Here is a 23,396-nt window from a genome sequence, read left to right as displayed (position 1 = left end):
CAAAGAGATGGATCACATTCCTCCTCTTCCAGGAAGGCTTCTTGGTTACTCTGAACCTGAGAACTCTTTCCTTTCTTTGAAGTCCCAGGGTCAATGGCCTGGAATTATACTATCACACACACACACACACACACACGCACACATGCATACATACACAGACGTATAGATACGCATGCACAAACACACATACCACACACATGTACATATGTGCACACACATACATGTACACAAATGTACAAAACAAACACCACACACATGCACCTCCCCCACCAACGCTGGCAACAGGTGTTGCTCCCACCATCTGGGGATCCTGAGGTAGGGGAGGCCAACACTGCAAAGTTTTTGGCCTCTGAAAGAAAATTTCCCTCCCAGAATGATGCCCATGTGACAAACAGGGTGCAAACGAATCTCAGTGAATCCTGGGATTCAAACAACTTTAATGTAGTTAATCTAACACCAACTCTTTGACCACAGCAATGCTTGAGGGGGCAGCCCTGCCCTATTTCTGGTGGGCAGTCATTGCCAGAATAAGGGGCAGCTTTAAAGGTTTCCCTGACTCCCAGCCCCAGAGGGAGGGGCCAGGCATCAGGCCTCTCCTTCAGCTGGGCTCCTCCCCCTGCTGGCTGGTCTCATCCGGGATTTGAGCCAGGGCTCCCAGGGCAGGCTCAGTGGAGTATGAAGAACCCAACATCCCTAATGGCCTTGCAGAGAGCAAACCCTGCCTCAGGGGGAGCTGGCCAGCTCTACCTCCAAATCCCCCCTATATGGGACCCCACATTGCCACCACCTCCATCAGAATTAAGACAGGCCAAAGTGCACGGAGGTGTCTTAGGATGGGACTATACCTTTACAGAGAAAAGCTTCACTGAGACCCAGCCCTGAGAGGCAGGAAGAAGAGGGGGATTTCCAGGGAAAGGGGGCTGTGAGGGGGAGTTGGGGTGAGCATTCTAAGGTAGGCTGAGGGCAGAGCAGAGCTGGAAGTGTTCCCCACAGGCAAGGCCCAAAGGAGACAGGCAAGCCGACTTCTTTCTCAAGGCTGCTCTTAAAAAACAAAAAACCTTAAACAGACTCTGAGAGAAGTTTCTTTCCCCTCACCACTCCCAGGTGCTCTGTGGTGGGCCAGTGTGGGTGAAAAAGGGGCATATTTTCCCTGTGGAAAGGAATCTGGATACTCCAATATCTGGACCAGCCTCAGATCTGCAAGATCTTGAGTAAATCATGTAACCTCTCTGGGCCTCACCTGTATCACCCTTATAATGGGCACACTGGCACGTGTCTTATCTGCCTCTCAGGCTGGCTGTGGGATTCTATGAAAGGCTGTGCAAGACATCTTTGTTTATGTTATTAATATTTGTATTTGTTGCTCTCCTTCCCAAGGAAGCCATCCCTGTCGATGTCTGACAGATTCAAGTATTTCAATATGCTTCCAATTAAAGCCCACATTTTATAATCATGGAGATTATAGAGTTTAAGGGAAAATAAGTGTATGTCTTGGAAAGTTCCCTTTTCCTAGAACTACCTGATGGACCCCCTGAAGGACAGGTATGTTCTGAAGTTCAGGAAATAGCATCCTCTGGCTTAAAACCTTCCCCAGGGACAGAACATTCTAAATCTTACTCCAATGTAGAGAGGAACCATGTACAAGTAGGATGGACATATAGAGGGAGGACATATAAGGAAAGCACTCTTGGAAAGATTTGAGTTGAACCAGAAAATAGGGTGAACAAAAAAACCCCTAAACCCAGCCAAAGCTATTGGAGGATTTTACTAGATCATTTAAAGTGGAAAAGAAAGAGCAGTGACACAGGAAAGGAACTAGAAACAGATAACGACAGCCCCCAATGGTCCCCATACTCTGACAGTCACATCCTTGTGTAGTCCTTTCCCACACTGTGCCTGGGTTAGTCTGTGTGACCAATAGAAGGAATATGGCAGAAGGGATGGTATGTCACTTTTGAGATTAAGTTACAAAAGATATGGCAGCTTCCATCTCTCTCTTTCTCAGATCTCCTTCTATGACAAGCATCCTACAGAGAGGCCCACATTGCAAGGAAATGAAGCCTCTAGCCAACAGCCAGTGAAGAACTAAGGCATGCCAACAACCACATCGGTGAGCCTGGAAGTGAGTCCTCCAGTCCTATCTGAACCAAGTCTTTAGATAGCTGCAATTCCCGTCAACAGCTTGACTGCGATCTCATGGCAGACCCTGAACCAGAATCACCTACTTCAACTGTCCCTGGGTTCCTGACCCTCCGATACTGGGTGAGATAATAACTTTTTGAGATTCTCAACTACTAAAAAATTTGGGAGCAATTTATTACACAGCAAGAGTTAACTAATACAGATTTTGGTACTTGGAACTAGGGTGCTGCCATAACAAAAGTCTAAAATGTGGGAGTGGCTTTGGGACTGGGCAGTGGGCGGGAACTGGAAGGATTCTGAGGTAAGCAAAAACCTAAAGTGCCATGAAGAAACTGTTGGCAGAAATATAGACTTTGAGGAGGTTGCTAGTGAGGGCTTTAAGGGACGTGAGAAATACATTATTGGGAACTGGAAGAAAGAGGAGTCTTGTTATGTCCCAGCAGAACGTTTAGCAACACTATCTCCTGCAGTTATGTGAAAAGTAGAAAATGTACCTAATGATTTGAATGATCTAGCTAAGAGATTTCTGGCCAGAGTGCTGAAGGAGGTACTGCTTGGTTTCTTCTTGCTGGGTATAGTAAAATGAGAGAGGGGAAACAGAAACTTAAAAAAAGGCTGTTACAAAAAAGGAGCCAGGACTTACTAGTTTTGAAGATTCCCAGACCTTCCAGATGGCAAACAATGCTAACATTAGGAAATGACTTCTGAGCAAAGATCAAATCCAAGCACTCTCAGGAAAGCATAGTCCAAAGATGAGGCTGAGGGTGTGACTATGAAATCCTTTGTTAAGATTTAAATCCTTTGAAAGATTGAAGGTGGTGCCTCAGAGGACTGTTCAGTTTGGACAAAAAGCTTTAAGATTTTAAATATGTGACTCAGATCTTTTCAATCAAACAACAAAGCTTCAAAGAAGATTAAGGGCATTGTTCTTCCTCAAACCCTAAAGTGGAGAAGGGATGATCTTAAAGAGATTTGTGGGTGGGCCTTTATTTAGTAAAGTAGATCCCAATAGGATTCACAAAAGATCCATGAACTTTTCCAAAGAATTATATCAGTAGAAATATTGGCAACTTGGGCTGGAAGGGACAGAGACTGTATAAAGTGAAAATATGCTGTTTGACATCCAAAATTGTGTGGCAGGGAACTAGCTGAGAAAATGACTCAGCTGCACACATACACTACCTTTCCTAGGAAAGGAAGAATGACGTAGAGGCAGAACCAAGAGCCCAGAGTATTCACTGGGCCAATGACATGACTGTAATAGCATGAGAGACCCTGAGGGTAGAGAGCAGAGCCAAGAGCCATGTAGGATAACTCCTGAAAAGGAGTAGGACTGAACTTTCAACATTTGCTTGGCTGGATTTCAGAACTGCTATGGACCAATGACTTGTGTACTGCTTCTTGTTTCCCTCCTTCTTGAACAGGGACATCTGTGACAGTTACTCCATGCTTGTCCCACAACTGTATGTTGATATTTGTGTGGGGCGCAGGCCCAGAGATCAAGAAGGAGCTATACTTGAGGAGCTGTGCATAAGGAATTGCACCCAAAGAGCCTTATGCATACCTAAACATGATATAGGTGGTAATATTCTAGACTTTGAGCTGATGCTATAATCAAATGGGACATTGGGAGGGGTGAGTGTATTTTGCATGTAGGAGGAATGTGCATCATTGGGGGCAAGAGGGTGGGTTATGATAGCTAGCCTCTAAGATGACCCCAATGATCCTGGCCTTCTGGGATTCACATCCTTGTGTAGTCCCCTCCCACACTGTAACGGGTAGCCTGTGTGACCAGTAGAATATGGCAGAAGTAGAGAATGTCATTTCCAAGATTAAGTCATAAAAATACTGCATCTTCTATTTTGGTGTCTGACTGTCCGCTTGCCTTCTGTCTCTCTTATATCATACTCTGGAAGAAGTCAGCGGCTATGTTATAAGTAGCCTTAAAAGAGGTCCACCTGGTGACCAAAAACTAGTGAGGAACTTATACCTGCCAATGACCTTGTGAATGAGCTTGCAAGCAGACCTCCAACCCCAGTTGAGCCTTCAGATGACTGGAGTCCTGGCCAACAGCTTGAACACAATCTCAAGAGAGATCCTGAGCCAGAACCACCCAGTTAAACTGCTCCTGGATCCCTGACCTTCAGAAACTGTGTGAGATAACAAATGTTCGTTGTTTTAAGCTCTAAGTTTTGAAGTAATTTGTGATACAGCAATAAATAACCAATACAAACATCCAGGCCAAGCTCCATTTCCAGCAAACTAACATTGGAAATGATACTGGCAGTCCCTAAAGCATTCACACCCAACTATAAACACAGGCATGTATACTACAAACACAAAGATTGGTGATAAGTTCTCATGTTTGTGTGTCTCTTGGCATTTTACCTGCTTTTAGAGCATCATCTCATTTGAACTGCAAAACAGTCTTAGGAGGTAGATGTCCTCTTTTACAGATGAGAAACATGCCCCAGAGAGTGAAGTCATGCCTTTGAGGTTCCACATCTAGCAAGGAGACCCAAACCAAATCTACATGAGTACACTCAAGGGGCCGCCTACACATTTGGCTGAAACCAGGGCCCTGCAGTGGCTCATGTTATGTGACTTCCAGAAAATGAAGGCTGGAGCAAAAAGGATGTTTGCCTACAGTGGGATGGTTTTAAGCTTTTAGGATCTAAAAGTCCTGCCTTCAAAAAATGCAATCCATCCACCCTCCCTCTATACCCCCCACATGCACTGGCTTTTCAATGTGCTGGACACTCTCAGCACTAGATCATTCTCTTAACTCTAGGTAATCACTGAAGGCTCCAGTGAAACTGCAGACTGCCCTGCCCTGGGCTATCCAGAGTGATTACAGACACCCCAGTTCATAAGGTGGGATGTCAGAGTGGTAAATCTGGGCACAAGAGGGGCTGCTTGAGAGCAGCGAGAGGTGAGGAAGATGAGGAGGCAGAGGTGGTTTTCCTCAATGTGGGCAGAGCAAACATCACAGTAAAAACATACCAGAGCTTCAGCCAGAAAAGGGTGCCCAGGACTCCCATGCTGTCGTTGAGGGCAGTGGGACAGAACTGTATGGGGCCGTGGGAGGGAGCTGGGCTTTATGGACCCTGCCTAGACAGGTCCTAATGATCACCTTCCCTACCCTACTCCTGACCAAGCATCTCCTACCTTCTGGAACATGAGGGCAAAGTCAGAATCCTGCCCTCTGCCTGTCCCACCCTGTCCCCACCCAGCCCCTCCAAGCCAGGGCTCCAGCTCAGTTCAAAGGCACTGGGTTTCCTCCTCAGGGTGGCAGGCCACGCCCTCTGTTCCCTGGCGCCCCCAGCCAGTTTGGAACATGTGTTTGCTGTGGCCACTCGGCCACCAGACCAAACATGCGCACAGCCCCATATAGCAATTTATTTTTCCTTAAAAACATTTCTCACGTTTTGCTTTGAGTCCACACATGTCTTTCCTGAGTTCAGTGTCAGTCCTGACAAACAGAAAGCCTGAAATTGGATTCTTTGCCCATGGACTCCTCCCCTCGAAGACAACGCGAGGGCAGCCATATCCCCGGGGGAGGGCTGTACCGTGGACAATGCTGGCGCGGGCGGCTGCTTCTGTTGTGGGCTCATCTGTTCACCTGGAGAGGTGACTCAGGATACGGGGGCTCGCCCTCCCACACCAGTGTCCTGCGCACACTTGGGTGTCCCGCCCATCCCGGAATCCCGCAGCCGCTGCACCTGTTCCAGGTGAGCCGGGGAACTCGAGCGTGGCGGGGAAGGCTCTCTCAGTTCGTGCCAGGCGGACACACCCCAGCAATTGTGGGGAAGGGCAGGGGAGATCAAGGGAAGACTAAAAAGAGCTTGGATAGTGCAGGGTGGGGCAGGCAGAACCTGTAAAGGAGAGGGAGCTCCAAGGGTAAGAGTCAGGTGAGGAAGGCCCTAGGCAGAGGGGCCAGCCCCATGCAAACAGGAGCGGGCTTGGCCTGTTCAAGGAACGGAGGGACGGGCGCCTGGAAGTGCAGTGAGCAAGGACAGGACGGGGCGGGAGAGGGCAGGCCTGGCAGGCCTGTCTGGGGAGGTAAGGTATGGTTGGAGTCGGCAGGGGGCTCTGAAGGTCTATTTGAAAGGTTACATGCTTTCTAATAATTCCTCCAAAAACCTCTGCAATATTAATGTGCAGGTGACTATATGTTTTTTTAAAAAATAAGTTTTTATTGATTTTAGAGAGAGAGGAAAGGGAGAGGGAGAGAGAGACAGAAACATTAATGATGAGAGAGACATTGATTGCTGCCTCCTGCATGCCCCCTACTGGGGATCGAGCCTGCAACGCTCAACCACTGAGCCACACCGTCTCTGCAATGGTGACTATGAATTGTTGGGAAGTTTAAGTGTCCACCTATGTAGGCCTGTCCACTGTTGGTGCTCGGGCTGTCTGTCTGTCTGTCCAGGCCTACTTGGAAAGAATCAGCAGGAAAGAATCCATTCTGCATTTTGAAGGGCACTAAGATGCCCTCAGGTGCACAGACAGCTGAAGACAATGACATAAGCTGTCACTTGAGAGATGACCACTGGGCACACAGGGGACACCTTGGTCTTAATTTCTCCTGTGGGTGTTAAGCACAGGCATCACCTCCGGAGACCTAAGGGCCTATCTCCTTAAGTAATTTTAATTCTGTTGCTGATGTCTTGCCTAACTGAGCCCCTGCATCATTTCTGGAAACCAGGGGCTCCCAAAATACTCCAAACCATAATAGAGGCCACCTTGGCTTCCCCAAAACACATGCATTGGAAGAAACGGCTAAACTTAAATTACTGGGAAGACTCAGAAATAACTTTCAGAGCTCAGGGTAAGTGCTGACTCAGGCAGGAAGGCTCCTTGGTATTTTTAAAACCTGTGCTTGCTTCCCTGCTGGGGAGCCCTGGGGAGTGGAGGGCACCCTCGTGCTCTGGGCCTACCCTCCTGGGGCTGGGGGGAGCTGGCAGCTAGAGGAAGCTCTCCTGGCCAGACTGCCCTCCTGAGAGCTGCTCACTGTTCTAGAACTCACACTATCCTTTCTCTCACTGGGTGGGCTCCCCACAAACCTCGGAAATCTCTGGGCTGTTGCAGAGACTTCCTAAGTATGTCCATGCATGAATCACCTGGACCAGAGATCTCCACGCATGACTGATCCGGTGCATAGGTACAGAAGGCAGAGAGGGAAATCCTGTCTGGTGGGTCTTGTCTAAAATCTCACCATTCATTTGTTCCCTGAATTATGTGCTAGAGTTCTCCTCAATCCATTTGAAAGCAGCACCCCCCATCCTGCTTTCATCACCCCAGCACATGACTTAATCGGGATGTGTATGTAGAGGGCGGTGAGGGACCCAGAAGAGGGAGGCCAAGCGTGCCAAGGAGGGGACTGAAGGAAGTTTTCCAGCAGGAAACTGGGTGATGGCACAGGCTCTGAAGCCAGACTCAGGCTCAGCTATTTCACTTCTGTGTGTAAGTTAGTTTCCTCATCTGTGAAATGGGAATAAAAACAGCATCTTCTTGCCAGAGTTGTCGGAAAGATTATATGAGCTGATATTGGTGAAGGGTTCAGTGTATCTTGACCCTGGATGCGCTTGTTGAATCACTGAGTGGCTTCCAGGTGGGACTGAGGGTGGGCTGGGCTTGCCCAGGGGACTGAGAACCTAGAACTAATGGGATGCACAGCCCCCCCCCCCCCATGAGTAAGGTGGTCCCAGGCAGTGTCCCATCTCAGGCAGCCCGGGCGGTGGGAGTATGGGGGCTCAGCCAGGCACAGCTGGATGCCCAGCATGCAGACTAGACCGGATTTGGTCCTGAAAGACATATACAAGAGCAGCAGACATGGGCCTGCTTTCTGGAACTTTCTGGAGAGGGTGCATGGGCTGGGCTGAAGACACACAGGGCACTGGTTATTTGCAATGTGAGCCCCAACTGGCCTCTGGAATGTCTCGTTTGGTCTTTCCCGGCCCCCAAAGCTAAGGAACAGAATATTCCTGGGAAGCACTGTTTTCATCTTTAGCTCTGCACTCTCCCTAATACTTGTGAGAGCTGGAATCAGGAACCCTATTTTATACCTGAGAAAAACCATGGGCAACAGAAGTAAAGGAATTTCCCTGGGCCACACCACAAGGATGAAGATCTAGATTTCCAACTGTGGGTACAGTGTTCTCCGCGCACACTGCCCGGGGCATTGGGGTCCCATGAGGAAGCACCAGGAAGAAGAGGGGAGTCCTGTTTCCATACTTAGAGCTGGTGTGAGGCTGGAACTTCTTGTGCACCTGCCATCACACGTCACCTCCCAGCATCCCTGCAGGCTACCTATCCATGTCCTTGGGGACTAGAAGAAGAATGGGTCAGGCGAGGGATGAGCAAGTCCTGAAGTCTAACGAGCCTGGCCCAGGCTCGGGCTGCCCGCCATACACACTGCCCCAGGGGCAAAGGCTGGGTGACTTGGGGCCCTCAGAGTCGCATCTTTCCATCTGCTCCAGCAAGGGAGGCAGGGCTGGGGGTTAACATTTGTGGGCTGACCTCTGCATGCTCAACATTTCAGAAAAAGAGACTAAGTCCTTGAGGAGCAGTAAATAAACCAACTCGGGTGCCTGGTTCCCGGTGTCCACTCTACTTCTGTCCCAGGCACAGATCCAGTGGAGATGGCGTTTATGTCTCTATGGTCACTTTCCTAGCCGGCACCCCCCTCCTGCTCTCCTGGCTAATAGACACGCACCCCTTGCCTCTTCCTCAGCCTGCTCCCCTGCCCCCAGGACATCCTCCTTTGCCATCTAGGGTTTGTGGGTCTGAATGAATTCTAATAGCTGGAAAAAGGGGAAGAGAGCAAAAAAAGAGGAGCCAGGCTCCACTTCCCAGCAGTGGGCACAGACTAGGGGATATCCACTTCAGGGTGGGCAGGCCTGGCACCCAGGTACCCCGCCAAAATGAACAAAATGACCCCAACACAGATGCAGGTCTTGGGCAAGGGACATGAGGGTCCTTCCCTGGGAGAGGGACCCCAGGACCTTGTTTACTTTCCCACAACATGTGACACTGAGAGCAGGTCCTGAGCATGAAGCATGTGCTGGGAAAGAAGGGCAGGAAAGGGGTCACAGGTGAGTCATAGGCTAACCTTGGGGGGCCCTCTTGCCATCTGTTCTGCCCAGGAGCAGTGGGCAAGGTAGGCACTGTCCAAAGGACGATCTGCCCATCATGATTTGCACAAACGCTGGGGTCTTCTCTAGACATAGCACGTCAATCAAACAAGGACCTGGACATCTGGCTTCAAGAAATGAGCTGCTCTTCTTTCCAAGAGAGCCCGCTTGGGGTGGGCGTGGGGGAGGAGGAGAGGAGCCTAAAAATAATTCCTATCTGACTCATTTTGCTTAGAATCTGACAGGGCTGCCTGCCAGGTGGGGGTTTGCCTGTCCCATTTTCTTATCTATCTTTAGCAGGGACATAATGAGGGCAATTTCCTTGCTGGGATATAAAGGCAAACCTCGGGCAATGGAAGCGTGGATCTATCTCCCTGTCCCCTGGGATCCTGATGACAGGATGACAATGATGGTCACTGTGGAGCTGAGCAGTCTGCAGGGCTTCAGGGATGGTGCCGTCCCGGGATAAGGTAAATGAAGCAGCAGTCCCCTCTGTGAAACCCAAGCCCGGTGACAAAGGGCAGAGGAAGGGTCTCCTGCTTCCTCTTCCCTTCCCTGCCATTTCTGCTACCACCACACAAGATAAACTACTCAGGCCTGAAATCCCATCACTCACAACGTGTTCCTTTCCCTTCCGCATCTCTCTCCCTGTTTTAAGGAGCAAGCACAGTCAATTCTGGCTGTTCACAAAATCCTTAAAACACTGAATTAGCGACTACTGAACCATGGCTCCCAGGGGAAATACAGTGTGTGGTTCCTGTGAGCCTCTGCTCATGGCATTTTCTCCAACTGATCAATACATAGCCTGTTTTATGTGTATTTCTGTTTAAAGACACCTTACTTAATATACATTGTTGATTCATTCTACCAGCATTGAACTTCGGGCCAACAGTACGGTAAAGCACGCCTGAATGAAGCTTTATGGAACACATACATTTTCTCCGTAAGGCACATCACAGCCTTCTGGCACTTAGAGGCACTAGACAGCGCTGCAGCTCTATGCTTGGGTGTCATTTTAAACAGCAAATTCACCAACAAAAAAGCACATGAATGCAAAAAACACGGCACTACATAGATCACCGAAAGGACGCTGTGTACAGTATGAGAACTGAAACCAGAAGGCAGAGCATCTCCTTGCTCAACCTCAGCTGGGAATGTGGGTGTCGGGCAACTCGAATATTTCCCCATTCTGTGCACATCCATGAATGGCCACGAAAACACTGTGAGTAGACTGAGGGTTACAAATAAATTGTAGAGAATAGGCAAATCTGCAAACATGGAGTCCACAAATAATGAGGATTGACTGTACTTACAAAAGGGCCACCTGAACAACTCATGTGCAAGAGCTGCTGGAGATCCAGGCTCTGAACTAGGTTAATTCCTGCTCAGTTCCTGGTGGGCAAGACGTGGGACTTAGTTACCTTCATAGGATGAAGGACTCCTGACTAGAGAAGTGATCTGAGGTGCGAAAGGGAACAGCAAGCTCCAGAAAGCAACTGTGACTTAGAGATGGGGTTTGAGGAGGCACTGGGCATCCCCCAGGGTCCTCCCTGTGCACAAGCCCAGATGTAAAGAGGAGGAGGGGTAAGGTGGCTTCCAGAATGGAATAAGCATGGGGCAGAGTTGTCAGGTGTGCCAAGAAGTGGGCTTCACAGGGGTTAATAACAATTCTGAAATTATATTTTTGTGTTTAGAGTGCAGATATCCTGTTTGTTTTTATCAGTGACCTAGATGAGCTTCCAAAATCAAATCTGATGGCTGATACTAATTTTGTCCCTGGAGAAAAAGTCTGACACCAAAGGAGGGTTTGGGCACATGTTGGCAGAGGAAGGGAAGGAGGGATGAGATATTATTTGATTCTATAATAAAGAGAACACTGAGCCAAAAGTCATGGTCAATCATAGCTGCTGGGGGATCTGCTCGCCCCAAAGTGTCCAGCATGTGGCTGGCCCTACAGCACCACCTGGGGACCCAGGGATTGGGTGGAACTTTTCTGGAGTTCTCTGGGCACCCTGCCCTTAGGGAAACTGCCCTGGGCTAAGAGAGCTCCCAGCCCAAGGTCACGCCCCACCCCTCCCTGGGCAGTCCCCATCCGAAGACCAGCGGACATGGGCATATAAAGACCTGCCCCTTCACTCTAAAAAGTCACCCCTACTTCCGAATTGCCTGTAGGGTCAGAACTTCCCACCCAGACAGCACTGCAGCTCAACTCCTCCCTCTGCCCAATCCTGCTCCCTTCCCTTCCATCGGCTCTATTGATCCCAAGGGCGCTCCTGAGCAAGCATCCTGCCCGTTAATCTTCATCCTAGAGTCAGCTTCCCAGGGAACACAGACTCTGACGGACATTCGTTCATTGCCTCCATTTGTTCATCTCTTCAAATGGAGCAGGGGGGCAGGGCAGGAATAGAGCAGATCCCCACACCCCGGGCAAGGCCTCACTCAAGGTCAGCATAGGCAGGGGTCAGCAGCATTGTCGGGACTCGGTCTATTCTGAGTCTGCTCCTCTGCCCTGTATCCTGAGGGAAGGAGCTTGAGGTGAGAGACAGACCCTAGTGGCTCCCTTCTGGTCAGCAGGTCTCTAGCTAGGATGGGGACAGAGCACCGGAGGCACGTTGCTCTTTGGGGAATGCATGAAATACTCATTTAGTACATTCACATCATGAGATGTATAACTATGTCTGGAATCAGTAAACATCTTTGACTAGTTTCCCAGAATAAACAAGTAGTTACCGGTTGTCCAAGTTTTAAGATCATTTCTAAGGAGAAAACCTTTGCACTGTTTCCAAGCTTAACCTTTTTCTGGCACATGAGGAAAAGATATCTACATCTCAATTTTAATCATAGAGCCCCCTGAAGCAGCCCTTGGAATGTGGGAACGGTTTGCAGAGGGCTGCTCTGGAGGGGTGCTCCCCAGCTGGCCCTGACAGGAGAGCTTTCAAAGTTGCCAGGAGAAGGAATATTGATCCTGGGTGCCCTGGAGGGGATGCAAGGCAAAGCTCCCTGGGTTCACAGGCAAACCTTGCACCCCAGAGACCATGAGATGACAGCCTCCCCCCCCCCCCATTTTGCCACAGACATCTTCACTCCACTCACACCTTTCATTGTTTCCTCAGGGCCTCGAACCCACTCTGATTTGTGGAGTGAGCTGGTGCTAAGACCACTTCCAGGTACCTTACAAGGATTAGTTTGTTTAAGCTTCCCAATTACTAGACTCATTTTACAGAAGAGGAAATAGAGTTTTCAAGATATGAAGTAATTTGCCCAGATCAGAGTTAGCAAGTATAGGAAGTGGGGTTCACATCCAGTGTCCAATTCCACAGCATGTGCCTCAGACTTCAATAACTGGCAAAGAAAGCAGCAAGGGCACCCCAAACTTCCTGAGAGTCCACCCTGAATTGGGAGATAATGCTGACTTGTGAGAAGACTAGGGCTCTAGAGCCCAGTTTGCAAGTTCCTGCTCCAGGCTGTGGGGTATCACAGAAGCTCAGCTTCAGCGACCTGCCTGTGCTGCGGGGAGCCTGCAGCTATTGGACACAGGTCCAGTTACTTTGCAGGAAGACTGAAGGCCACAGTCCCCAGCAGGCATTCCAAAGAGAGCCACAGCGATGCCATAGAGCAGGTCACTCCTCTTAATGTAACATTGCAGCCACACCTCAACTGTGTACCTACTAGCTGCCTGCTCTTGGTCTTTTCTGGGTCAAATGTCCACTTGGGGTTGTAGAGTTGAAAGGGAAAGAAATTTAGAGTCAGTATAGGCAAGTTCAGCTCTGCCACTTCTTAGCTAACATCTCTGGCCTCAGTTATTCCATCTGTTACATGGAGAAACAGTACCTGCACTCCCTCACAACAGAGGGAGAGATCAGAGGCATGGCACAGATGCTGGCTGTGCCCTTTGGCCACCAAACCTGATTCTGGTCACCTCTCCCTCTGCCACCTAGGGAGTGCAAGCCTCTTGGTGTGGTTTAAGCTCCCAATACCAGGAAAGTTAGCCTATTACATAAAAAGTTTTAGCTATCAAGGTCAAATATAAAGGTCTGGGGCTCAGCAAGGCCACTACTATCCATCATCAGCTGGAAGGTTAGGGTCCACCTGACAATGTTCTGCAGCCATCCCTCAAATGTCAGAATCACATGTCCACCAAGAGGGGCTCAGGGGGCTCTGGCGTTGGTTTCCTGCTTCCAGATAATGAGGTCCTTAAACTATCTGGCTGCTTGCTTTTCTCCTGAAAGGGCCATGCCTGGGACTCCATGGGGGCTGAGTGATGCACTGTACACACAACTTGCTCGATGTGCGTTTATTGCCCTGAATTGCAGGCCTGACCTCTGATGGTCAAGATGTTTGTTCCTTGAGCCTGTCTTTGGTCCAGCTGAGCACGCTCTCCTTCCATGTTGGCTGATAGCCTCTGGTTGGGGCCCTGTAACTCTAGAGGCAGCTGCTCCTCTATATAAATCTCTCGAGTTTACGCGCGAATGTCCCTCCTCTGCAGCCTTCTTGTCCCTGGCCCCGTCCGTCCATTAGCCTCTCCTCGCAGGACATACTTTCCATCCCTTTAATCATCTTTATTGCCTGGCTTTGGACTCTGTCCCGGGTCCACATCCTCTGCGAGGTGTGCTGACCTAACCCGGGCGTTTGTTAACACAAGAGCGGCCCAGCGGAAGGGCAGTTTCCCAGCGCCTGCATGTCACGCTCCTCTTCCTACATTCCTGGGTCATGCTGCTGCTTTCCGGAGGCCTGCCACTGTCCAGGGGACTCCTGCTGAGCTAGGCGACCTGGCCCACAAGTAGAGGTGGGGACCTGGATGCTCAGCCAGGGGAAGCAGGCCAGAGGGTGACCTCTCATTTGGAAGCTTGGGGCTGCCCCACACCTCCAGACAGGCACTCTGGGGACCATGGGGCAAGGGAGGAGGGACACCAAGCCTCTGCACCTCCCAACACCACCCCAGTCCCCCTGTGAACCCATTCCCCTTTTAGGAGGGTGCTCCCTACATCTTCCATCTGCCAGAAACCAAGAATTAGCCTCTCTGAAGCTGCACAGAAAAAGGGGACACACACAGCATGATAACCAGGGACGGGGCTTGCTCCAACTTTCCGGGCTGTTTCCCCTTTTCCTGTCACTGCATGAAAGTGCCCAGTGGTTCCGATTTCTAAGCCAGGACTGCCCTTCTCCCAGCTCCCTGTGCATTTACTGTTCTCTGTTTCAGGCCTGCTAAATCCACCAGCTGATGACGAAGCATTCGGGTGCCTGGTCCTCCACCCACCCCAAGCTGGGGCGACCACCCAACACTCTTGTTCACAGTGAGTATGGAGGGGAGGATTGGGGACTTTGGTCAGTCCCAGCTCTGACCTCAAGGAGCTGCACGAGAACAGGCACTTCTAGTTTTCTGAGCAAGGATGTGGGCTGGGCTGTTTTCTTGGCTCTGAGAACGTTCTCTGTTCATGAAAGGTAAAACCACAAGCCTCACCTTTCAGAAGAAATCCCCTCTAGAGGAACACCTCATTTTACTTCCTCAGGCAGGCCTCCTTCCTTCCTCCCTCCTTTTTCTATATTTCCATCCAGAAATCATTTACGCATGTTCTAGCAAAAAATATACCCTAACACCTCCTTTTGCACAAATGGCCACATACTACCAACATTGGTCTGCACCTGTGGTTTTCCATTTGAAATAAACCTTGAAGACCTTTCTGTGTCAGAAAGCCTTTAAGGAAACAAAGGCATGCCCTCCCAGGATGCCCAGCCTCAGTTGCTTGTTTTCACCCAGGGCTGCCTCATGGCACTTTTTCTGGCCCCTTTATCACCCAGGGCTCTGAACTCAAGGGAGATCCTGGTTTCTGCTTTAGTTTCATGCTCTGCAGGCATCTGGGAGCAGTAGCACGTGCAGGTGCTGAGCTGTGTGTGGCCTGTCACAGCAGAGCTGAGCATGGGCCAGGGACGACTCCCAGTGACTGGGGCGGAGGGAAGATAAATACCCTTGGAATTGTGATCTCAGGAGCCTCCTGGAGGCCAAGTCTCAAAACACGTGCTGGCTAGGTCCTTGCCCCTTGGACAGTGGAAAGAGCATTTCTCCTCCTGAACTGCAAAACCTGCCCTGGACTCCTGAAGGCATTCGTTCCGGGGGCCAACCAAGAGAAGCGCAGCTGCCCAACCCGTTACCAACCCCACATGCCGACCTCACAGGTATCAGCTGGTGACCGGGCAAAGCAAAACACAGACCAGGAGCGACAGAGCTGTAGATGGCCGACAGGGGAAAATAAACCCCGAAGCTCCAGACGTAGTCTCTCCTACCTTCGGTCATTTCTTCTCCTCCGGAACAGCTTCTTCGTGTGCGCAATCTCCACTTCGTGGGGCATCGGGTGGTAGCCCTGGGGTGTGGGGGAGGAGGGGGCATCGTTAGCAACTTCTGAAAGAGCGTAAGAACTTCTGGGACCAAACTAACGATAACAACATCTATGACAAAAAGAAATGGAGCGTTTGGAGAGACTAGACTCTGACCACCAAAGCAAGACTGAAAAGTGGAAAATACTAGAGTGAATGAATTTCCCACCAAGCGATGATGCTGGAATTACAGGATCAAAAGCAGTAGGGACACAAAGGGGACCTTAGAATTCGTCGTATCCAATCACTCAAATTACAAACAAGACTGCTCAGGTCCAGAGAGGTGAATGCGTAGTTTGAGGTCTTGCAGAGTTTGCAACAGAGTTGGGACCACATCCCGGATTCACTGGCTGTACAACTGACAAGTTACTTCTCTAACATCAAGCTCCCTGACACGACAGGAATGTTAGTATCTTCTTCTCTGAGCTGTTGAGAGGATCAGGAAGAGGCAGCGCCTTGGTAAGCCCTGAGCCACATGCAGAGGGAACGTGCTAGAACCCAGGTCTCCACATCCTAGTCCAGGACCCCTGTGTACTTGTACCCAAGACCCTCATTCCTTATACTCTTGGGGAGCAGTTAGGGGGAACATGCAAATAGCTAAGTGCCTTTTAAAATTTTAAACTATTGTCATCATGACAACATTTGTACATTTACTTCATGGTTGGTGAGAGATCTCTGCTTTATAAGTGGGGCTGATCCCAGAAATGCCTGGCTCCAGGCAGAATTATTTGCAGAAGCTGGGCTGATGGCCAGCTCTGTTCTTACCACCTCCCTCCCCACAGGAAAATGTGTTCTGGTGGGACACGGAGAGAGCACTGCCAATCCACTATGAACAGCCTGGGGCTGGGGTGGGGTGTGTGTGTGGTATCTAGGCCTAGGGGTCTGGGAGGTGGGGTGGAATGGCTTGGGCCTGGGACACCTGGATACAGGCTGACTCAGAATCCACGGGACCTTGAGCATGCCCAGGGTGAGAGAGGGAGTGACAGGGCCCAGTGTTCTGGACAGTGGTCAGTGAGAGTCCATTTGGCCCAACCCCCACTCTACAGATGGGGAGACTGAGGCCCAGAGAGCTGGTACAATGAATTAGAGACAGGCAGTTCTGTGGGGCTGGCAGCCCAGCCTCTCTACAGTGAGGGAAAATGCAGCCTCTGGATTTGAGCTCCATAGCTGAGGTCCCTGTTGGCCCTGGAGGCTCAGAGTTCAGACTTTGATCAAGCTGGGGGGTGGGGTAGACAATGGCAGCTCTGGCTGTACCAGGACTGGCCAGTCTCAGAGAGCTTCCCAGGGGGGCACTGGGAGGGAAACAAGCTCAGGAGGACACAGGGACCCTGGTGTCAGACACTTGGCTTAGACTCCTATTGAGTCCAGGGAGGGAACGACACATTTCAAAATATATTTTAATAATAGTCTCTCCCACCCTGGCTGGTGTGGCTCTGTTGGTTGAGCGTGATCCCATGCACCCAAAGGTTACCAGTTTGATTCTTGGTCTGGGCACATGCCCAGGTTGCAGGTTCGTTCCCCAGTCGGGGTGCATATGGAAGGCAGCCAATCTATGTTTCTCTCTCACACTGATCTCTTTCTCTCTCTCTCCCTCTCCCTTCCTCCCTAAGATCAATAAAAACATATTTAAAAAAATATAATAGTCTCTCCCTCCCACCCTATCTTGCCTCTGACAATGCAGTAAAAAAGACATAAATGAATTCCCGGCTCCAGGCAGCCACAATGGGCCTCTATTGCTTTAGGATGTGCTTTGTTCAACGGTTTTCTCAAAGGATATTATTTGCTTTCTTTAATACAAAACACAAACAAGGAAAAACACCAAGTCTTCCCCTCTCGTTTCCCCTCTCCCACCGGACCAGATCTCCCCTGGCCTCTTCCCTCCCTCTCTCCCTCCCTGGCCTCAGGTCACTGCAGGAACACACTGGGTGTGCCCAGCAGAGACAATGGAAGGAAGGAGAGGCTCCATCTCAAGCTGGTGGCCTGGGATCTCAGCTCCAGGCCAGGGAAGAGGGAGCTGTCCACAACTCTTGACCCTCCACGAGCCCAGGAGGTGCTAGCTGCCCCTGTCTGAACCTCAGAGTCCTGACCTCCTCCCTGCCCACAATGGCCAAAGCAGGAGGGAGCTACCCTGGGGCCCTACCTCATGGAGTCCTAACTCTCTGCCAGGAGTCCGTGTGGCCCAGTGGGCATGCGGGGCTGTTCAGGGCTTCTAAATAAGCCACGGCTGAGACCTCTGCGTGCATCCATTCATCCCCCAAATTAATATATATGCATGTGCATATATAAAATGTTTTAATAGCTAAAAGAATGGCTCTGGAGCTGAACTGTAACATTCAGTCTGGCTCTTCCTGGCTGTGTGACTTTGATTAACTGACTTAATCTCTACATGCCTCAGATTCCACACCTGTAAAATGGAGAAATAATAGCATCAGCCTCCTACGGTCCTTATGAGGGTTAAAGTAATTGATAAACATGTAAAGAACACAGAATAGTGCCTCAGTAAGTATCTCAAGTGTCATTCTCTTCCTCCTCCTCATCATCACCACCTTGCCCGTGATCCCGACACTCAGGGCTGTGTGCCAGGACAAGCAGAGCTATTGGTCCCTGTCCTCGTGGAGCTCCCAGTCTTGGCAGAAAGAGTCCAGCAGAGGAGGAGGGTGTGGGAAGCCCAGGTCAGGGAAGGCAGCGGGAATGAGCTGAGAGCCTGGTGGCCCAAACGGCGTGCTGGGGAAGGACAGAGTAGTTCCACTTATGATTCTGGGAAGGAAAATAAACTGGCATCTCCAGGCCTGGCCAGGGGAGACGGTGTGCCAGCCTTTCCCCAGAGGCCCCTCCCTGCTTCTTAGGTAGGAAATATCTGCCCAGTGGAGGCGAAATTGATCAGGCTTGTCAGAATTATCCTTAAAAGTATAGTGGCCTTTGCTCTAATTCTTTACTCAACAAGTCTTCCCACTCCCTCCAGGGTTTTGGAAGAGCTGCATGTGGACGTCAGTCCAGGTAATGTCAGTCCAGACAGGAACCTTCCCTACCCTCTGCCACAAACGACAGCACCGGCCTTCTGGTTTACCGGCTCGTTTGTGCGTTTCATCAGTGGGGGTCAGGTGCCTCTGAGGCATCGCTCTGCAGCACCCAGGGCCTGCGGGATCCTCCTCTGCTTCTCTGCATGAGAACCCTTCTCCCTTTAGCTCTGAGACCTGGCTGCAGTTTCCCTCTGTCTAACCTCTGACCACTTTCAATAACTAAGTGGGCCTGGGAGACAAGTAGATTACATAAACCAAGGCTCTCTAGGGAGGGAGGGAAGATAATACTCCTTCTGCATGCATCGCTGGCAGAGTACACGTGAAACACACACACACACACACACACACACACACACACACACACTCCGGGAGGCCAGCGCTGTGTAAGACGCAGCACTGTGGGGCAGCACATTATCACTCTGGTTGCAGAAAAATGTTATGTAAAACCTGTCCAGTCCAGGGCAGAGCTGCCGGCCCCAGGCTGGGGGTGCAAGGGCCTTGTCCCAAGAGGACAGCTATAAGCAAACAAATCTTGGACCTGGGGGTAAGGGCAGAGGGAGGGAGGGCTAAGCAAGCACCTTGAGCCAGGACAGCATGTGGGCCTGGTGGCTCTGAGACCAGCAGGCTCTGTGATGAGAGACTCATTTCCACTGGGCCACAGATGGCCTCCCCTTCCGCCCATGCACGCATCCACCCTTCCATTCAGCCACCCTTCCTACAAATATTGTTGTTTCAGGCACTGCAGACACAGTAGTAAAAAAGTAGGCAAAATGCTTATTCTTACAGAACATCCATTCTAGAGAAAGGAGAGAAACAAATGAGTAGCTAAAACGATAAATGATGAAAACTGCTACGAAGCAGAACAGGGCAGGGATGGGGGTGGGGGTGGTCAGGGAAGATCTCTCTGTTACTTGACGCCTACCCATCAGTCCATCCATGCATCTGTCCATTCTTGATTCTTCCTCACCCAACTAGCGCTGACGACCTACTAAGTGCCACAGGTACAGCACATGGAGAATCTCAGAATGAGACCCATTCGCAGCCCTAGGAACTCGGGGACACACGAGTAAGCGGAAGTGTGCTGTGCAAAACACAGAAGTTGAACAGACCCCTCTGGCAGCCCCGAGGAAAGAATGAGGGCCCCTGCTTGGGAAAAGGGTCAGAGAAGCTTTGCCGAGAGGGTGGTACCTAAACTGAATCTTAAGGGTTCAGTAGGGGCTCAAGAGAGGAGAGGAAGGCATGTTAAAGCCTTACCTCCGGGCCAACGATGCCAGCGTCATGGCAGAATATACAGAGGTGTGCTCAGCACTGTGGGAGGAGACAGGGGCACCGGGCTCTCTGATGGCAGTGCTGGTCCCCCTGACCACGGTGTACAGTCTTCTTCATCCCCTGTAGTGGGTAGAATTGTGTGTCCCCAAAAGATCAGTTGCAGTCCTAACCCTATGTACCTGTGAACATGACCTTATACGGAAATAGGGTCTTTGCAGATGTGATCAAGTTAAGATGAGGTCGGACTGGATCAGGATAGAACCTAAATCCAATAACTGGTATCTTATAAAAAGAACATCAGGTTAAAGTTGGGGTTATGCCGCCATAAGCCAAGAAGCTACTAGAAACTAGAAGAGAGAACAGGGGCAGGCACTTCCCCAGCACCTTCAGAGGGACAGTGATCTTGGCAGACACCTTGATCTTGGACTTCCAGCCTCCAGAACTGGGAGACAATACATTTCTGTTGTTTAAGTCCCCCATCTGCAGCACTTTGTTATGGCAGCCCCAGAAAATTAATACAGGTAGGAGAGTACGCCAAATCACCTGTGCTTCAAAATGGGTCATTTTCCTGACAGTGTATCCTTTGCCAGAACAAAGAGTTGAATTTGTGTAAGTTAGGGACTCAGCGGGCAATTCCGTTGTTATATTACCAACCCGTTTTTATGGAAGAAGAGGTTTAGTAAGGTCAAGGAAGTTGCCCAAGGCCACCCAACCAGCTGGCAGTAGCTTGTGTCTGCTCCTCCAAGGTTCCTGCTCCCAACTGTGATGTCACTTGGCGGATAGTATTAGGGCAGAGATGTGGAGGCTAAATGCCTGGGGGCATCACACTTCTTTCCCTCCCTCTCTCTCCCCGCCCTGTGCTACCCCTGTACTAGGCTCCTCTCTTCCCCCTCTGACCCCATAGTGCCCAGCCATGTGCTCTGGGTCCCAAGAATCGAGGAGGAGTGGCCAAGAGCAAGTCTTGACCTATGCTGGAGCCACAGCTGGGCAGCCCCATTTCTTTTTCTTTTTTTAAAAATATAACTTTATTGATTTCAGAGAGAGGAAAGGAGAGGGAGAGAGAGAGATAGAAACATCAATGATGAGAGAGTCATTGATTGAGCCCACAACCCGGGCATGTGCCCTGACCGGGAATGGAACCCTGATCGCCTGGATCCTAGGTCGACGCTCAACCGCTGAGCCACGCCCGGCTGGGCTGGGCAGCCCCATTTCTGACCACACTGCCTCCCACCAGGCCTGAGGAAGGAGAACTGGTGTCACTGGGTACAGGTTCCAATGCCCGCCCCATGTCTGCCCCATGGAACACTTGCTGCATCCCCTGAGATGCCCCTGGCCATGGCCCCGTTGGCAGGCCTCTTCTCCTCTCTCACTAGAAGGTGGTGCTCATGGCCGCCAAGGTTGTCCTGCCTTTCACTTACAGGCTGGTGGGGTTGGGCGCTCCCTGGCTGGGGCTGTGCCTCATTCCTTCAGTCTGGCTAGACGAGGTTTAGATGTGCCCCACAGAGCTCAATACCATGGCTTGCAGCTTCATGGAACCCCATACCCACGCTCCCCGCAAGGGAGAGTTTCCTGATAGTCCTGTGACCTTTGACCTCCGACCCCTAAACCTGGACCTGGGCCTAATAGAGATCACCCAGGCCTAACTATCTCACAGGTCTGTTATTTGTCTCTGACACAGCAGCTCTTTGCAAAGGGAGAGAGCATTATACACAGATAAGAAAGCTTCCTCCCGTTGCGTGGAGGACTTTCCAGGCTTTTTTGGACCCAGGCAATCAGCACCAACCCCACAGCCTTTAGCAGGAGGTGGCGCAGCCGTGAAATGCCCAGTGGGAAAGGAAGGCTGAGGATCCTGGCCCAGGTGAGGCAGCGGCGGGAAATCTCAAGTGGGGAGGTGTCCTTACTAGTCTCCTGACCAGGTTAAGTCCTGCTCTCTCCAGTGACACACCTGTCTGTCCAGGTCATGCCTGGCTAACAACTCTCTGCCCTGGCCTCTTGGAAACCACAGTCCTTCTCTTCTTCATGTCCTTACATACTGTTCCCACCAGTCTCCCGTCACTCCCAAGAATGCTACTTAAATATATGGAAACTAACAGCTTCCCTTTTTCCAGAAAATTCCATATGACCCAGAGTGGAGGGCCCCATGAATCATCTGCCTCAGAAGAAGAACTGGAGCCCCAGCAGGCAGGACAGACACTTGGACAAAGCCAGCTAGGACTCCCCAGACTCGCCGTCTCCCATGGGCAAACAGTACAAAGGGAGCCTAGCACTTGGCAGCTTAAGGGCCATAAAAATACCAAGTCCAACTCCTCTGACAATGAACTTGTCTCAGTAGTGGAGCCTTCCTCCTGCTGGGGGTCATGTTTTTTCATCGCCTCTAAGAAGTTATCCTACTAAGGCCTCACTCCACGTGGGCAGGATGTGTGGGTCACGTCCAAGCTGAAACATGGTAATGTTTCTAGAATTCCTGGAATCTTGAGGTTGGACATCTATTCAGAGAAGCCATCCTGTTTCAGAAAGGTGGAGGGGTGGGCTGGCTAGACATGTTCAAATGTGTGGTTTTCTAACTTTTAATTTATTTTTTTAAATCAGCAGAGACCCTTTTAAAAACAATACCTTAGCTGGAGTCCCAATACAAAAACACAGATACAAGACACGGAAGAAATCCAGAGGCTGCCTCTCAGCCATCGGCACCAGTCCCCTGCCTTTGGCCACCCCCCACTCCCACCCTGGATCATGAACCTAAACTCTACCCATTCTGAAAGCTCTGCTCTAGATATTGTACTAGATGCTGGCTCCATGAGAACTGGACATTTTTCTAGAAGAGGAGCTTAACTTAGGCTCTCTGAACAGGTGTTAGTGGAGCCTATGACCTCCCTGAATCACACATGAGTATTTTGCCTGTGGCAGGGATGAGAGCCCATTTATTGGATATCCAGGGGGTCTGTGTCTGTCCGGGACTGTGGTTACAGGGCCTAGTTCATGGGCATTGTTGGCATGTGTAGGCCTGGCTTGTTTGCATTAAACCAATAAAACCCACCCCTCCTTTTCTCGTTCAGGTTGGGTGTCTCACTGTAACAGCCAAGAGTCCTGACTAATGAACCACACACATCCTTCAGGGAACCTGGGTCCCAGCTCTGTGGCCAAGCTTGGAGACCACTGGGCAGGTATCTCTTCCAGTCCTCTCCTCCCTCTTGTGGGAAATGAGATGAAAATACTTTTTCCCTCCCACCTCCTCCTTCCTTTGGCTTCATGGGCCAGTTAATTCCCATTCTTATCCTCAAAGGATTTGGAGGTGGGCTTCTGTCATTTGCAACCAAAAAAGTCTTACATAATTCAGCACGATACAACGTTAGGGGTTGTGGTTGATTTTATCACTTTTGTGAAGTCACAGAGAGTAAACGTGACCCTCCCGTCCCCTCCTACTGGTGGCCACGTCAGGAAGAATCCACTGGGTGAA

General features: G+C 50.4%; 1 protein-coding gene across 1 annotated transcript in view; it reads right to left on the bottom strand.

Moving 5' to 3' along the window:
• CTIF (cap binding complex dependent translation initiation factor) overlaps nt 1–23,396 on the bottom strand; it is a 221,535-nt gene that overhangs the window by 103,644 nt on the left and 94,495 nt on the right. Inside the window, exon 8 of the mRNA XM_087818617.1 lies at nt 15,561–15,637. Within this exon, the coding sequence (XP_087674743.1) occupies nt 15,561–15,637 (77 nt within the window). The remainder of the gene's footprint in view (nt 1–15,560; nt 15,638–23,396) is intronic.

This window comes from Miniopterus natalensis, chromosome 7 (genome assembly GCF_054644295.1).
Source record: "Miniopterus natalensis isolate mMinNat1 chromosome 7, mMinNat1.hap1, whole genome shotgun sequence".
Classification (NCBI taxonomy): domain Eukaryota; kingdom Metazoa; phylum Chordata; class Mammalia; order Chiroptera; family Miniopteridae; genus Miniopterus; species Miniopterus natalensis.
This window is presented reverse-complemented; position numbering and strand designations above follow the sequence as displayed.